Source organism: Sminthopsis crassicaudata, chromosome 3 (genome assembly GCF_048593235.1).
Source record: "Sminthopsis crassicaudata isolate SCR6 chromosome 3, ASM4859323v1, whole genome shotgun sequence".
In the NCBI taxonomy this organism is placed as follows: Eukaryota; Metazoa; Chordata; class Mammalia; order Dasyuromorphia; family Dasyuridae; genus Sminthopsis; species Sminthopsis crassicaudata.
The window spans coordinates 654,321,103-654,336,905 of NC_133619.1; the positions used below are offsets into that span (position 1 = coordinate 654,321,103).

Consider the following 15,803-nt stretch of genomic DNA (forward strand, 5'->3'; position numbering starts at 1 on the left):
TATTAAAGACAGTGCTCCTCCCCTACTAAATACTGGAGACAGTGCTCCTCCCTTACTAAATATTGGAGACGGTGCTCCTCCCTTACTAAATATTGGAGATGGTGCTCCTCCCTTACTAAATATTGGAGACGGTGCTCCTCCCTTACTAAATATTGGAGACGGTGCTCCTCCCCTTTGTATGTTCTTTCCTCCTGGCTAAACACACCCAGCTCCTTTGCTGGATCCTTGACTAAGGGGCTCCAGGCCTTCAATCAGTCTAGCTGCCCGTCTCTGGACCTCCCCAGCTTGTCTATGTCCTTTTTAATCTGCGGTCCCCAGAACCATCACAAGACCCTGACAAAGGCAGAGCATTACAAGAAGTTCTCATGGCGGCCCTGGGTTTGTGGCTGCCATACCGACTCACGCTGAGCTCCTGACATTTGTCAGACCAACAGTCACCTCTCCAGGTCTCTGATATTTGTGAAGCCGATTCTTGTGTCCAAGGACAAGATTTGTATTTCTTTCTCTTAAATGTCTTCTTCTTAGATGGCTCAGGCCCGAGTCTGGGAACCTCCTTTTCGATCCTGACGGCCACCAGCGTGTCAGCTCCAGCTTTCTCACCCGGGACTCTGAGGGGTCTATCTCCTCTGCTGCTATTCAGGTCACTGATAAAACTGCCAAACATCAGGGCTCACCATAGTAATTATATGGAGACCTCGGGCCACAATGACATGGAACCCTTATAATCTACTCTTTGGGGTCAGCCATCCATGTGGCCCTGAATCCCTCTTATTGTACCAGCTCTGAGCCATATCTGCCCATCTAATTCCTGAGTCAATGGACTAAGGTGGAGGCGTTTTACAGGCCTAAAAACCTGTGACCTTGGGACCTCCAAGGTCACATGGCCAAGGGAGACCCGGCCCAGCATCCCATGAAGCATCATTGCTTAAAGAGAGGAACTCTTGCTATTTCCTTCTGTATTGGTTTCCTGTCAGACTCGGGACACCCTGGAGTTTCAGGCTCTGGACAAACAAAAAGAGACCCCCCCATCTCGCCAAGGACCAAAGGGGTCCTGAATCACGGCATGCCAGGGGTCCTCGGCTGATCCATCTCAGCGTGCCTTTCCTGCCTACCCATCCACCCTGAGACACCAGATAATCCCAGTGACCTGATTATTCTGTAAAACCAGACAAGTGTGCAAGGCCTTCCATAGCAGCAGCTGCGATGGGGGAGCACATGTGGCCTGTTGCCTCTCAATTGTGGAAAGGAGTGTGTTCTTTGAGGAATGATTGAGTCTCTTCCTTCCCCTGCCTCTGGTCCTGAGGTCGACCAGAAGCTGCATCACTGGGCAGGGCCTTACCTCCCATTAACTTGCAAGGAGGATTCAGGGCCTTTGAAGGAAAAATCCACTATCCTGAGTGGGTCAGGGCTTTAGCCAATCCAACCCCAGCAGGACAAGAATTCTCTATTAAACATGAAAAGTGCTGACCCAGCCTCTTGGGGAAGTCTTCGAGGGAAGGGGGTAACCTTAAATGTGCCCATCAGCTTACGTTTATGACTGTGCCAACTGGTGGAATCCCTTGTTTCCATCAAAATGACTCTGCCCTTGGCTCTTAGGTCTCTTGCCAGCCTCTCTTCCCTGTCTAGGTTGAGAATAACAGGAAAGCCTTTTTTTTTTTTTTTGCCTTTTAGTCCATAGATTAATTTCTATGTATTTGTATCTCCTGTGTAAATGAATTACATTTTTAAAAACATTTTTAAGGCATCACAAGAAAAGATATGATAAAATACATTGCAAACCTGAATGTACTAGATAAATGTGAGTTATTATGTTTACTAATCCCATTCTCCCAGCTGCCAATGCTGTCGCTACTTCCCCCTAAATTTACTCTTTTCCATACTCTGTCCTTATGTCCACGGCTCAATGCGGTGCAATGTGAGCTCCTTAAGAGCAGGGGCTGTTTCATTTTTTTATTTATATTCCCATCCCCCAGAATAAGATAAAACACAGAAAATGTTAACCCTAGTAGACAAGTGGAAAGGTCTATGTAAAATTAATACATTCCTAAGGCACTGACTTGTGCCTAAGTGCTGTACAAATTTCATCCTCACAACAACCCAGGAAGGTAGGTGCTCTTATTATGCCCATTTTACAGATGAGGTATGGAGTGATTTGCACTGAGTCCCACAGCTCATAAACATCTGGAACGGGACTTCCTCCGGTCTTGTTGACGCTTGGGTCCCTTCTCTACCCACTGGGCCACCTGTAGATGCCTAATATGAATAGGAAGCACTGGCACTGGAATTGCTGGCTTTTTCATTGCTGTTTGGAGGTGGTTCTTAACTGTAAAACCACTAAATATAAAATAAAAGAAGGGGAAGGAAAAGACCCAATCATTTCCTCAAAGAACACACTCCTTTCCACAATTGAGAGGCAACAGGCCACATGTGCTCCCCCATGGCAGCTGCTGCTATGGAAGGCCTTGCACACTTGTCTGGTTTTACAGAATAATCAGGTCACTGGGATTATCAGGAAGTTAGTAGAAGGTACAAAGAAAAACACATTAATAAAACCTTTTTTTCAAATACTCTTTGAAGGAGCTTATTGGTAACTGTCTTACATCACAGCGCTCTGCTCAGTCCTGAGAGGAGTAAGTTTAATCATGAGATCACATCAGGGATAGAAGGTGATCAAGGGTCCAAGAGGAGGGAGGAGCTTTCCTGAGAGCAACGTGCAGTAGTGAAAGAACGTTGAGCTGAGAGGGCAGAGATCCTGGTCTTGGTCCAGATTCTCTGGCTGGAGAAAGCGGCAAAGACAGTTCACTCTGGGCTGAACCCTCCCATATGTGCTGTGTGGAGAGTGTGAGGGCCAGGGAAGCGGGGAGCATCTGACTGTTTCCACACCCCGCATTTAGCACAGGAAGCATTTAATGAAGGGGCATTTGTTTATTCCTTCTTAGACGGTGTCCCTGTAGGATCAAGCACTATAAAACCCATCAAAGTCCTATATACATGTCAGCTATTATTTTTCTTATTCTTTGTCAAATGAGAACTTGGCGATCCCCAACGTGCCTTCCAGCCTGCACGCTCCATGACTCCACGCACTTGACACGACCACCCATCGGGACAGACTAAGTCTGGGCGAGGGACTGACCCCCAAGGCTTCTGGAGGTGACTCGGCAAAGAAAGGGAAGGAAATGTGTCCATGCCTTGAGAACAGTTGTCAGGAAAGCAAAAGCTCCAACTCACCTGTGACCTGGCTGTCAGAAGTGTGGAGGGCACGCCTTCCTCCTCCTCCTCCTCCTCCATGTTGCTTCCTCTGGGCGAGGCAGAGTCTTGAGAAGGCAGAGATAAGGGGGGAGAGAAAGTGCTCACAATGGAGACCAGGAGCGACTTCCAGCTGAGCAGGCGGGATCTCCAGGGGGCCCCTGGGAGCCGTATTTCTGGATTTTGTTCCCTTGTCGGGTTTTTAAATATTACTGATAAAATAATGGTCCTTGATGAACAGCATGGCCTGGACCAACGGCCACCACAAAGTCCATCGCTCCTCATGCCCTTGGGGGGGGGGGGGAGGCAAGTTGTGGGCTGGGTGATCGTGAGGTTAAAGAGGCACAGAATTAGTCCATTGCTGGGACCCCAAGAGTTAGTCTTACCAGAGCCCAGGAGGGAGACTGAGGCCCGGCTTGGGGCCACAGGGCTCTGTCTTTGATTTATTGGGCATTTTTATCACTGGCAGGTTTATCAAACATGGGGGGGAAGTTTCTAAGGCTGGGAGTCTGAGCCAACAATACCAATGAGTTGGGTATCTCCTGCATCGGTCTGGGGAGGTTACAAATATACAGAATCTGCTCTGAAGGAGCCTCCTTTCTGTTTAACGCGCTGTTCCCCAAAGTCAAGATGGGGGGGCGGGGGCTGGCCCTTTATGGGTTCTGTGCGGACGCCATCTTCCTAGGGCCCCCTCCCTCAGCCTCGCTCTGACTAGAGCTGGAGAAGCAGCGGCCGTCCCTGGAGCCCCACTTCAGGAAAGCACCGGCCAGGTGGGCCCCGAACCAGAGCGAGGGGGAGCGGGCCGGAAACCCCACCCGTAAACCGTGGAGCAACCCTGCTGGCTCTGGGAGGTCCCTTCTGATGTCTCCTTCCCCGTGGCCGCTGCCCCTCCCCGCGCCAGCCCTTGCCCCAAGCTCCTGCCTGCTTACCTTCCCCCAGCACTGGGGCCAGATCGTCCGTGGCCTCCCGGCCCCGGGGGCAGCCGTCTCCTCCTCCCTCCCCCAGGACGCAGCCCTGCCCCTCGGGGTCCCCTGTCACCGTCCTGCAGACCCAAGAAAAGGTCGCTTTCGTTAGAACCACCCCCCTGGGCTCGGCTCTCTGCCGGGAACTGAGCGGGGAACTGGAGGAGAACAAGCGTGAAAAGTGGGCTTAGATCGGGAAGGCCCGAGTTCAAATCCTGCACGTGGGCTCCGCGCTCCGCACGGCCCTCAGCCTCCGCGGGCCTCCCTGGGCCTCCGCTTCCCCACCTGTGAAACTGAGGTGAGAGGCAGTGTGGCGGACCGGAGAGCCTCGGGGGCCGCCCGGCCGGGGGCAGCTCTTCTACCATCCTAGGGGCTGCCCATGTCGGTGACGTCCCAGCCTGGCTCTTCCTCTCCGCCCCGAGGGCAAATCCTCATCTCCCCGGATGGACCCGGTGGGATTAGGGACGCTCAGAGCTTCCCAAAGCCCCATAAATGTCAGATGATCATTCCGGCCGCGGGGCGCGGGGGCTCAGCCAGCCTCGGGCGGAGCAGGGGTGACGGTCCCCCATGGCTGGTGCTCTCCTGTTGTACACGGGACTCGGGGCCCATTACCGCTGTTCCCCCCCCCCCTCACCCCGGCGGTCAAGCGGCCAAGAGCTTTCCTGGCTAAGGTTTCCCCCGTTTTATCTCGTCTTTATTTGGTTTCTTCCGCCAACTGTACTCAGGGGGGGTCAGACAGACTCCCGGCTGGCACAGGAAGCCACAGGGCACCCCTGCCAACTGTACTCAGCCCTGTGGGTCAGACAGACTCCCGGCTGGCACAGGAAGCCACGGGGCACCCCTGCCAACTGTACTCAGCCCTGTGGGTCAGACAGACTCCCGGCTGGCACAGGAAGCCACGGGGCACCCCTGCCAACTGTACTCAGGGGGGGGGTCACACAGACTCCCGGCTGGCACAGGAAGCCACGGGACACCCCTGCCAACTGTACTCAGCCGTGGGGGTCAGCCAGACTCCCGGCTGGCACAGGAAGCCACGGGGCACCCCTGCCAACTGTACTCAGGGGGGGGGTCACACAGACTCCCGGCTGGCACAGGATGCCACGGGGCACCCCTGCCAACTGTACTCAGGGGGGGGGGGTCACACAGACTCCCGGCTGGCACAGGAAGCCACGGGGCACCCCTGCCAACTGTACTCAGCCGTGGGGGTCACACAGACTCCCGGCTGGCAGATAAGAGTTGCCGAGAACGCCCCCCCTCACCGCCCGGGCCCCCGCGGGTCAGTCTGGCCCCCCCTCCCCCCCTCCCCGCAGCTGGTGTTTCAGAGCAATCTGGACATACGGGTACATTCTGCCCCGGGGTACAGCGAGTCTCCCAGCCCGAGGTTTTGCGTCCAGCACAGAGCAGTGACGAGGCTCTTATTTCATTCTTTGTCCCCATTTCCCGTTTTATTGAAAGTGCTGAGTTCCACGTTCCCTCCTCTTTCAGAGATGCCCTTTTTTTCAGACAAAAAGCGCTTTTCTCTTTCCAATGGCTGCCTGTTCCACCAGGGAACCAACCCTCACCAACAGGCCAAGGGCCAAGTCTCCTGCAGCCGCGGGCCGGGCTTGGGGGCGGGGCGGGGCCGAGGCCTTGGGGCCTACTTTCCTCCCAGAGGAGCTCGGGGCCTCGGGGCCTGCCGGGGTCTGGCCCGGGCTCAGCCGCTCAGAGCCCCGAGTTCGAGGCCCCCGCGGACGGGCCCTGGCACGTGGGCCTGAAAGTCACAAGCTGCGCTACGTGAAGGCTCCTCGTTGCTGGGGTCCCCGCGTGACCACAGGGTTCAAGCAGGCCCAGAGTCGGCCCGACCCCGGCCCCCGGCGGGACTCGAACCCAGGCTCTGCCTCCGGCGCCCCTTCCACAGGCTTTAGCAAGTGCTCGTGTTCACACCATTTTGCAGATGGGTAAACCGAGGCGGGTGCGGATGGGTGACCACACTCAGAGAGGGTATTCGAACCCAAGGGGCAGGAGGCGGAGTCTCCACCCCGCCCCAAGCCCAAGACTCCCCTCCTACCTCCCCCCTCCCGCGCAGCGCGGCCCCCGCCCCGCCCCTTCTTCAGCCCGGGGCACACACCCTCGTGGACACGCACACTCACTTACTTACGTCCGCGCACACGCGCACTGCGCCCGTCGCCCCATCCCCCCGCTCGCTCACCTGCTCCGCCAAGCCACTCGAAGAACAAAGGCCCGACTTGCTTGGCCTTCCAGTAAGTGCGCCTGCGCACCTCATAGACTGAGAACTACAATTTCCAGAGTACAACGGGGCTAGGAGAGTCTGTAAGCTTAAATACATTGGAAGAGCCTTCGAGCCCGGTGTCTTCTGGGAATCGTAGTCTTCTGTTGCAAAATCCGACAACAGGACAAGTCAATGGAGCACTTCCGCGGACTTCACTTCCCAGAAGGCCCAGCGGCACGAGCCCGGCCTGAATTCCAGCTACTCATCCCTTACTTTCTTCTTAACACTTTGTAGCCTCGCTTCCAAACTCGAGACTCAGTTCTCCCCAGTAGGACCTGTCAGTCACCCTCTTCCTCGATGTTCTGCTCTCCTTGTTCTACAAATCTAACTGCTCCTTCCCTGTCCCTTAAAGAGGAGGCAGCTCCGTGCTGCACGCATTCCCCATGGTCTTTGCGGAGGGAGAGACGCGAGTTCAAATCCCGCCTTAGACCCTGGGCAGGTGCTGCAGGGCATTTATACGGCTCACGGCAGGCAGGGAGACTTGTACCAAATACCGGATTTAACATCGCTGAGACTCAGTTTCCCCATCTGCAAAACGGAGGCGTTGGGACTGACGGTCTCTAAATGGCTGCCTCCGAGCCTCGCCTGGCTCCACTGTGCCCCCCTTCTGCCCGCCCCACAGGGAAGCCTTTTCTTTCTCGCCTTCCCTCTCACTGAGAGGAGCAGAGCCCGGAGGCGCGGGGCACCCTGACGGGAAGGTTGCACGTGATCCTCCGGGAAGGACGGCTGCTCTCCACCCCGCGCTGATCCGAGTCAGTTCCACAGAACTCCCGGTGAAAAACAGCATCCACATCCGGGGACGGAACTGATGGAATCCGAATGAAGCATCCTATTGTTTTCTTCCTTTAGGGTTTTTTTTTTTTTGGGGGGGGGGGTTAGTCTGTGTATTTTTCTACTACAGAATTAATGTGGAAATATGTTTCATATGACCGCACGTGTATAACCTATATCAGATATTTCAGACAGCAGAGAGGAAAGGAGGGAGAGAATTTGGAACTCAAAACCTTTTCAAATGAACATTAAAATTGTTTTCCATATAATTGAAAATTATTATTATCATTATTACTGAGACATTTGGGGTTAAGTGACTAGTCCAGGGTCTCACAGCCAGGAAGTGTTCAGTGTCTGAGACCAGGTTTGAACTCGGCTCCTCCTGACTTCAGCGCTGGTGCTCTCTCCACTGCGCCCCCTAGCTGCCCGAAAAATTAATTTAAAATGTATTCATGCCCATAAGGACTGGGTTCCTGGCCGTGCCTGTCATAACACAACGACATTTCTTCTCATCAGTCTTCCTACAATAGTTGTCCTTCATCCTCAAAGAGGACAAAATAATATCACCATGTTGGGGTCAATGTTAGGTGTCCATCTGTGGCTGATCAGACCAAATAGAGTTCAGAAAAGGACGTTTTGGACGGAAATCTCTCTAAATTTGTGCATCTCATACTTCTGTTGAGATACGCAGTTCTGCTTTGAACTAGAACACAAATAGCCCCTATAAACAATTAGGGATAATCAAGACACATAGGCAATGGTCAAAGGATATGAACAATTTTCAGATGAAGGAATTAAAGCCATTTGTCGTCATGTGGATAAATTACCCTAAATCACTTTTCTTTTTTTTTTTCCAGATTAGAATTGTTTTTATTGTTTTATTTTTTCTGGTTAAACATGTCTATTAATTTTTTTTAATTGTGCAGTTCTTTATAAATCATGTTGGAAGAGAAAAATCAGAACAAAAGGGAAAGTCAGAACAGGAAAAAAAATGTAAATCATTATTGCTTAGGGAAATGCAAATTAAGATAACTCTGAGGTGTGTAGTGTGTACCATACCACTCCGATTGGCTAAGACAACAGGAAAAGACAATGGGAAATGTTGGAAGGGATGTGGGAAAACTGGGACACTGATACATTGTCGGTGGAGTTGTGAAATGATTGAACCATTGTGGAAAACAATTTGGATTATGCTCAAAAAGTTATCACAGTTGTGCATACCCTTGGATCCAGTTTATGCTGGGATTATATCCCAAAGAGATATTAAAGAAAGGAAAGGGACCCACATATACAAAAATGTTTGTGGCAGCCCTTTTTGTAGTGACAAGAACCTGGAAACTGAGTGGATGCCCTTCAGTTGGGGAATGGCTGGATAAGTTATGGAATATGAATGATATGGAATATTATTGTTCTGTAAGAATGACCAGCAGGATTTCAGAGAGGCCTGGAGAGATTTACATGAACTGATGCTGAATGAAATGGGCAGCACCAGGAGATCATTGTACCCAAGATTATATTAATTCTGATGGACATGACTCTTTTCAACAATGGGGTGATTCGAGGCAATTCCAATAGCCTTGTGATGGAGAGAGCCATCTGCTCCCATAGAGGCCTGTGGGAACTGAGTGTGGACCACAGCATAGCATTTTTACCTTTGTTCTCGCTGTTTGCTTGCTTGCTTTTTCCTCTCACTTTTTCCCCTTTTTGATCTAATTTTTCTTGTGCAGCATAATAAGTGTGGAAATACATTTAGAAGTCCTCATGTTTAACCCATAGTGATTACTTGCTGACTAAGGGAGAGGAGAGGGAAAAAAATTTGGAACACAAGATCTTGAAAGGGTGAATGTTGAAAAGTATCTTTGCATGTATTCTGAAAAATAAAGTTATTAAAAATAAACCAAAAGCTTACTTATTTTTTTAAAGTATACATAGGGATAAAGATATATTTAAATTATTTAAAATAAATTAAATAAAATTATAAAAAAATAAATAAAGAATTTAAAGAAACAAAAATGAAGATGAGAGAACCAAGCTGAAATAGCACAGAAGCAATCTTTGTTCCCTCCTATGGATTACTCACTGTGGGATGAAATCATAGAGGTGAGAGATAGCAAAAATGAGAAGGAAGGAAGGCAGTGGGATGATATAGAAAAACAAGGACCCAATTGATCAATTGTAAAGGGCTAGAACTGAGCAATGCACTTGGATAATGAAACATGTGAGACTAATTGCCAATTGGACATTTCCCTATTAACTTGTTTGAAGGTTGACCCTCCCCAGCTGTTCTGTGCTGACTTGACTGGTGGGACAAAGAGGGGGAAGTGACTTGTGTGGGAGGAGTAGGAGAAACTTGGGTGGTGGAACTCACGCTCACTGGCACTCGTGACCTGGCGTTGGAGGTGACCGTAAAGATCTAGAATAAAGACGTTTAGTGATCCTGACTCCTGCTGATTTCTGGAAAGATAGAGTTCCAGCATTTGGCGTCCAACGTGTGGCTGGCACCCTACTTCCACCGAAGTCCTCCTGTGACCAGGAGATTAGGTGAGTATTCTAATAGAAATAAGGAACTTACCTTGTTAAGGACGAAATCAGCAATCTCTAGTAACTGAGATGGGGCAGATGTTAGGTAAATCCTGGGCCTCAGCTGACCCTGCTCCAACCCCAGCCCCTGCCTCATCTAGCAATGCTATAGAGGATATAATTAAGATAATTGGTGAGAAAAGTTTACTTGTTCCCATCCCACAAATGAATAATCTCTTACACTCATTGATTTCTTAAATGAAGAAAAACTATGTATAGATAAATGGAAGCTAGTGGGACTTGAAATGAAAGAATTTTACTCAAAAAATGGGCTTTGTCAAATTTTCCCAGAGGTATTTTATCTATACAACTTGATTCTATTAGACTTAAGCTATGGAGAAGAGTTTAGAAGAAGGAAGAGTTCTAAAAAGGCTCAGAGAAGGAAGAGAGAGGAACAAAAGATAGAAGATAGGCAAACTCAGGACATTGCCAGAGGGCAAGGGGATTTGAATGAGGAATCTGAGTGTGTAGACTCTGATTGTCAGAAGAAATTTCAACCCACCTAGACAGCAGATTATTGATCAGCCCACAACAACTCCACCTTCAGGGGGAGGGAGGAGGAGTAGTGGGAGGGGCGATGACATCATCAGCGCCCCCCCCTCCCACACAGCGCCCCCCCCCCCAACAACTGCCCACTCCTGTAACTAGATTAGAAAGAGGGCTTATTGAAGCAATTGAAAATGGAAAAGAAGTAGATAATGATTTCAAACTTCAAATTTTTCCCGTGATTCAACAGTATAATTCTGCAGGTCAAGAGAGTAGAAGATATGCTCCTTTTAATATGGATGTCCTTAAAAACCTGAAAAAATCTTGCCCTGTCTTTGGGGCTACATCAGATTATGTTAAGATGTTAATACACAATTTGGCTTATGAAACCTTACCCCCTAGTGACTGGAAAGTCATTGCAAAGGTGTGCTTAGAACCTGGACAAAATTTGTTGTGGTTTTCTGAATTTACTGAGCTCTGTAGGATTCAAGCCCAACAAAATAGTCAAAGTGCAGCTAATCCTTCCATCCCCTATGACCTACTAACAGGTGTAGGTTCTTATGCAGACGCTTCAGTACAGATTAATTACTCCATAACCGTAGGGAATGGAGATTATGGGGAGGAAGAACAGAGTTAGGGCTGTAAGGCTAAGGGAAAGGCAGAAGGACAAACAATCAGGATCACGTGCAGAAATCCCCTGACAACAACCCTGGAGATCCTCGTAGGTGATGTGGGGTCAGAGAAGGCAGGATCTCTGCTGGGTAACGGGCAGGAGAGGAGCAGACTGAGGGATGGAGAAGTCCGGGCAAGTCCCCCACTGCGAGGGCAGGAGTGGAGGAACCCGAGGAAGAGCGCTCGGGGTATGGCTGCCAGGAGCTGCCAGGAGCTGGAGCATGTCACCCACTGGAACACAGAGGAGGAAAACATCTTGTAGCTGCCTAGTTATTTACTTGTTGTCTCCTCATAGACGGGGTCCGCCCTGAGAAGTAATTCTGCCTAGCCCTACCACTCAGCACAGTGCCTGGCTCCCGGAGGTCACTGAGTAAATGCCCACTGCTCGCTTCAATGATCGCCATGGGTCACACAAGCAGCCTTCTACCCCAAGGAGGTCAGTGAGGAAGTTCTGATCCGGAAGTATTCCTGCAGCATTCTGTGCGGTCAAACCACAGTCAGAATTAATGAACGAGGATATGGTGGAATTTTATTTTGTCACCAGGAATAATAAATGTTAAGTTGTAGAAATATGGGCAGATGAGAATGGACTGATTTAAAAGGAGGAAATTAGAACAAGGAAAAAAGGTAAAGACAGCAAAAAGGAAATGAGGCCAGAACCCAGAAATCGGAGCAGATGCGATGATACTGGCTCAGTCTGGATTCAAAATAACCGAACGGGAGACAGGCGGGTGCTATGGAAAGAGTGCTGAATTTAAGAGTCTGAGGACTCGAGGCAGCTCAGTGGTGCAGTGGAGAGAGCCTTGCCCTGAAGTCCGGAGGACCTGAGTTCAAATCCAGATTCAGACACGTGACTTCTTAGCTGGGTGACCCTGGGCAAGTCACTTACTCCCAATTGCCTGGCCAAAAAAAAAGTGAGGACTCTTGGGCAAGCCCCAGGCTTCTCTGGCCTCAGCTTTTCCAGATGTAAAGTGGGGAGGGGTCGGCAATGAGCATGTATCCGAACCTTTGTGAGTTAGTTGGGGTCGGGGAGAACGAACACTAAGCAAGGAGCAAGTATGGCTCCAATGGCTACAAGGAATGAGAAGTGAAGGCGCCCTTTGAGGTTCTGGTTACCATTTAAAGAAAGAAGAAATTCCAACTCACCTGGTGCATCTCGGCCATACTTGTCTCCTCTAGAAGAGGAAATCCCTCAAGAGTCAGAGCTGTGAAAGGGAGCAGAGGCTTCAGGAAGACCAGACACAGAAGACAGAGCCGAGGTTTTTGAGGTGTAGGGCTCTAAGAGACCCCCCCCTCATTTTACAGATGAGGAAGCTGAAGTTCAGAGAGAGAAAATGGGCTCACAGCCCTGATACTGAGGAAAGGCTTGAGCCCAGGTCCTTTGACTCTCTCCTTGTGCCTCAAAATGCTCAGAATCGACAGGAAATCTACAGGAAACAGTGAAAAGATCGTCGATTTTTAGTTAGAAGGAATCCCAGGAAAAATTCTTTTCTATTTTAGGGGTCTCTGGTCTGGAGAGATTAAGTGATTTCTCCAATGCTTACTAGCATTCAGCAGAAAAGCCAGGCTTCCATCCTCCTCCCGCACAGACTGGGTGGCTCCTTATACCTCCCACTCCCAGGATGGCAGAAAAGGTCACAGCTTTGCTGCTCGGAGAGGCTGAAGACCCCCACATTCATAAAGGGCGGCCGCAGACCACCAGCCAGCGCCCTCCTCCTCTTCCGGGACAGGGGCTCAGCCAACGTGGAAACCTGGCTCCCCGAGCCTTTCTCGTCCCCAAAATGGAGACAGAGAAACGGGGAGTGAACCTGGACCCAGGCTTGTCTGCCAGGAGGAGTCTTCCCATCCACCCATCCATCCATCTATCTGCCTAATCCACCCATCCACCCAATTATCCATCCATCCTTCCATCATCTATCTATCTATCCATCCATCCATCAATCCATCCATCCCTGCATCCATCCCTGCATCCCTGCAAGAGACTCTTTGAAGTAATGGAGTCTGAATGGGGGCCGCTGTGGAAGGTAAGAGAGAAAAACATGAGGAAAGGGGGGCGGAGGCAGGAGGAGCGGGGAAGAGTGAGAAGCAGAGTCGGTGGGGAACGCCGGCTCCTCCAGCCTCCTCCTCCTCCGGGCACGGGCTGCGCAGGGGACCGAGCGCTGGAGCAGGAGGCCGGAGGGACCGAGCTCGAGGGCAGCCTGAGGCACTTTGCTGCGGGCCCAGCCGCCAGCTCAGCCTCCTCCTGGGGGCTCGGGAGGCCCCAGGGCTGGCGGAGAGCTAATGCTAGTGGGTGCTTAGAGGAGGAGGAGGGACGAGGGGTGCTCCAGGGAACAGGAAGGTTATACATCTACTACATTCCACTGACCAACAGGGAATAAAGATTGTGTGACCAATCACACATTAGAGAGGGTGGGGCTGGGGGGGTCCTTTGTCAGAAATGTATAAAAATTGTGAACACTCCCACTGGCATGACTCTCCTACCGGGTATCTTCGCTGTCCTTTCAGACTCACAGGCCTGCCCCCCTGGCAGCTACAATGACTAGTCTGCCCTTGGCCCACCAGAGGACCTTTGACCACTGACCTTTGCAGTGTCAACGCTACCTGGCTCGCCTCCTCTGAGGCCTTCCAAGGTCTCTGGCCGCGACCTCTTGAATCTATAGCTCAATAACCGGTAGCGCGCTCAAGAACAGCCTCGTGTAATCTTAAAAGCCTTTATTACACCTGCTCCCATAATGCCCTGACTTGTTGGTTCCCGAGTGAACACCCGGCGGGACGGTCCACTTCTGAGATCCTGTAAGTCCTTTCTGTACATCCCTTGGAGTGACTCCTGCGTAGTCAGCTTGGGTGGGTGCCAGGGTCCCAAACACCTTTTGTAAAATTAGGTGTTGGGGCTGTTTCTCCCCGAGAAGGCCTGGCTGGGTGGAAAGCAGAGGCAGGAGGGGGAGGGGAGCCGGAGAAGTGGGCGTCTGGGAAAGGAGGATCTTGGTGGGTTATAAGCTTCTTCTCTTACCTGTGGGAGCCAAGCCCCCGCCATATTTCCCTGTAATGGGCCAGAGCTCTGGACTTAAACAAGGATTCGTACAAGGCGTTCATTGGAATGGAGGAGACAATGGTTGTCAAATGGTTCCCAGTGATATAAGGCTTGGCTTGTGCGCAGTGTGACGAATGGATTTATTTGTAATAGAGTATTTTGGGAGCCCAGAGTCAGACCGAGAGGGGGCGGGAACAGGCGGGGGAAGACAGAGGACTGGAGGCTGCAGCACAAGCTCCCGGACCCAGGGAGACACTGAGACAGACATGGTGGTGCTGCTCCTGCCTCCCCCCAGAAACCAGGACCTGCAGAAAGTCAGCCTGGGCCCCGGGCAAGGGAAAAGCCTGGGGAGAAGATGAAGTGGCTATTCTCATGGTGATTACTCTGCTGGTCCCCAGAACTTCATTCCATTTCCCAGGGGCTGTCTCTCTGCCTATGGTTCGGGGTTCCCGCCGCCCCGTCACTCCTGGGAGGAGAAGATGCTTAAGGAAGAGCGGGCTCTGGAGTCGATGGGAAGACTGCAGCTCAGGACCTGCTGGCGCCCGGCCTCCCCTTCAGGGATCCTGAAACTGCCATATCCTCAGTGGGGGCCCCGCCCAGGGGACAGGAGGGGTTGGTCCTGAGCAGAACAATTCCATCCCTATGGAATGGAAGAGCCGCGTCCAATTCTACTCCAATTACAGCTGAGCCCCAGCTTGTGGATGTGAACACTTGGGACCCCCGAGCCCCTTCAGCTTGCGGCCAAAGCCCCTCCTATAGAGAGCCGAGGTTCTAAAGGTGCCATGCGGTGCCAGGGCGCCTCTGCCCACTGGAGCGCTCTGTCCCAGGGTTATGCTCCCTATTTCCCCGGTTTCTAACCTCGCCTTCCTGAAGAAGGCGCGCGTGTGACTCGTGTCTCCCTCCCAACCCCCCAATAAAGCTCTTTTGTCAGTCTAGGTTTTCTGGCCTGTAAACTCCTTCACGGAGACTCCCCGCACCCCCAGAAGGGCCCCCGAGCCCCCTGCCACAATCCCAGGGGCGCAGGGAGCCAGACTCTGCATCTGGCTCCCTGAGAGCCCATCCTTTCACTCCCCGAGCCCCAGAATCCCCTGTCGGCTCCCCAATCCATCCTCACACTTGGCTCCCTATAAAAGGGAGCCCCCCTCGGCCCAGAGCTGGGGGCCGCGGACAGGCTTGTCTCGTCTCACGGACGATTCTCTACATTCGGGCTCCCGGCTCCCGGGCTCTAAGTACTCCGGGCGCGAGTAAATAAGGCCGCCGCAGGCAGCCAGCGCGGTAACCGCCATTGGCGCGGCCCTGGAACGGGAGCCATGCCCAAACTGGGGCTCGGGCACTGTCCTGGGGCTCCAGCTTGGGGAACTTAACGACCGCAGCCGGAGAAAGGCGGGACCCCCTTCTTCAGGAAATAACTTCGGGGACAAACCCGGGCCTTGGGCTCCGGAGCCAGACTGCCCCGGGGGGGGGGGGGAGAGATTGACCACTCTGTGCAAAGCCACGGTTGAATCAGTAACTGTGGGAATCAGAACGAGCCCTCGAGGACTGACCCCCAAATCCACTCTCCGGGTGCCCCTGCGGCCAGAGGGGTCCTTTCTCACAAGATGGCTCCCCTTGTCCTAGCTCTCTTTGTTTCCATGTGTGGGCATGCGCAGAAGCTGCGCTCGGACCATTCCCCGAAGAGCTGGGGAAGCTCGCTGGGCGGATCGGCTTCGAGCCCCCTTACTTTCCCCGTTAGGTGAGATGAGTGACAGTTTGGGATCAGGAACGGAAGCGGCTTCGGGCGGGACTT

At 51.9% G+C, this 15,803-nt stretch overlaps 1 protein-coding gene across 9 annotated transcripts in view; it reads right to left on the reverse strand.

The window, feature by feature from the left end:
• The window catches only part of LOC141564700 (uncharacterized), a 51,542-nt gene that overhangs the window by 11,232 nt on the left and 24,507 nt on the right, over positions 1–15,803 (reverse strand). For 2 of the 9 annotated variants that reach the window (XR_012488683.1, XM_074307511.1), the window contains exon 1: positions 3,229–4,139. The exons of 4 other annotated variants lie outside the window; for them this stretch is intronic. Coding sequence is in view for 4 of the 5 variants with exons in the window: in XM_074307511.1 (XP_074163612.1) it covers positions 3,229–3,531 (303 nt within the window). In the remaining variant the exon portion in view is untranslated. Of the gene's footprint in view, positions 1–3,228; positions 4,144–4,175; positions 5,252–6,396; positions 6,462–15,803 lie in introns of those variants that run through there. 3 more of the 9 variants (XM_074307524.1, XM_074307522.1, XM_074307512.1) reach the window with 3 other exon arrangements.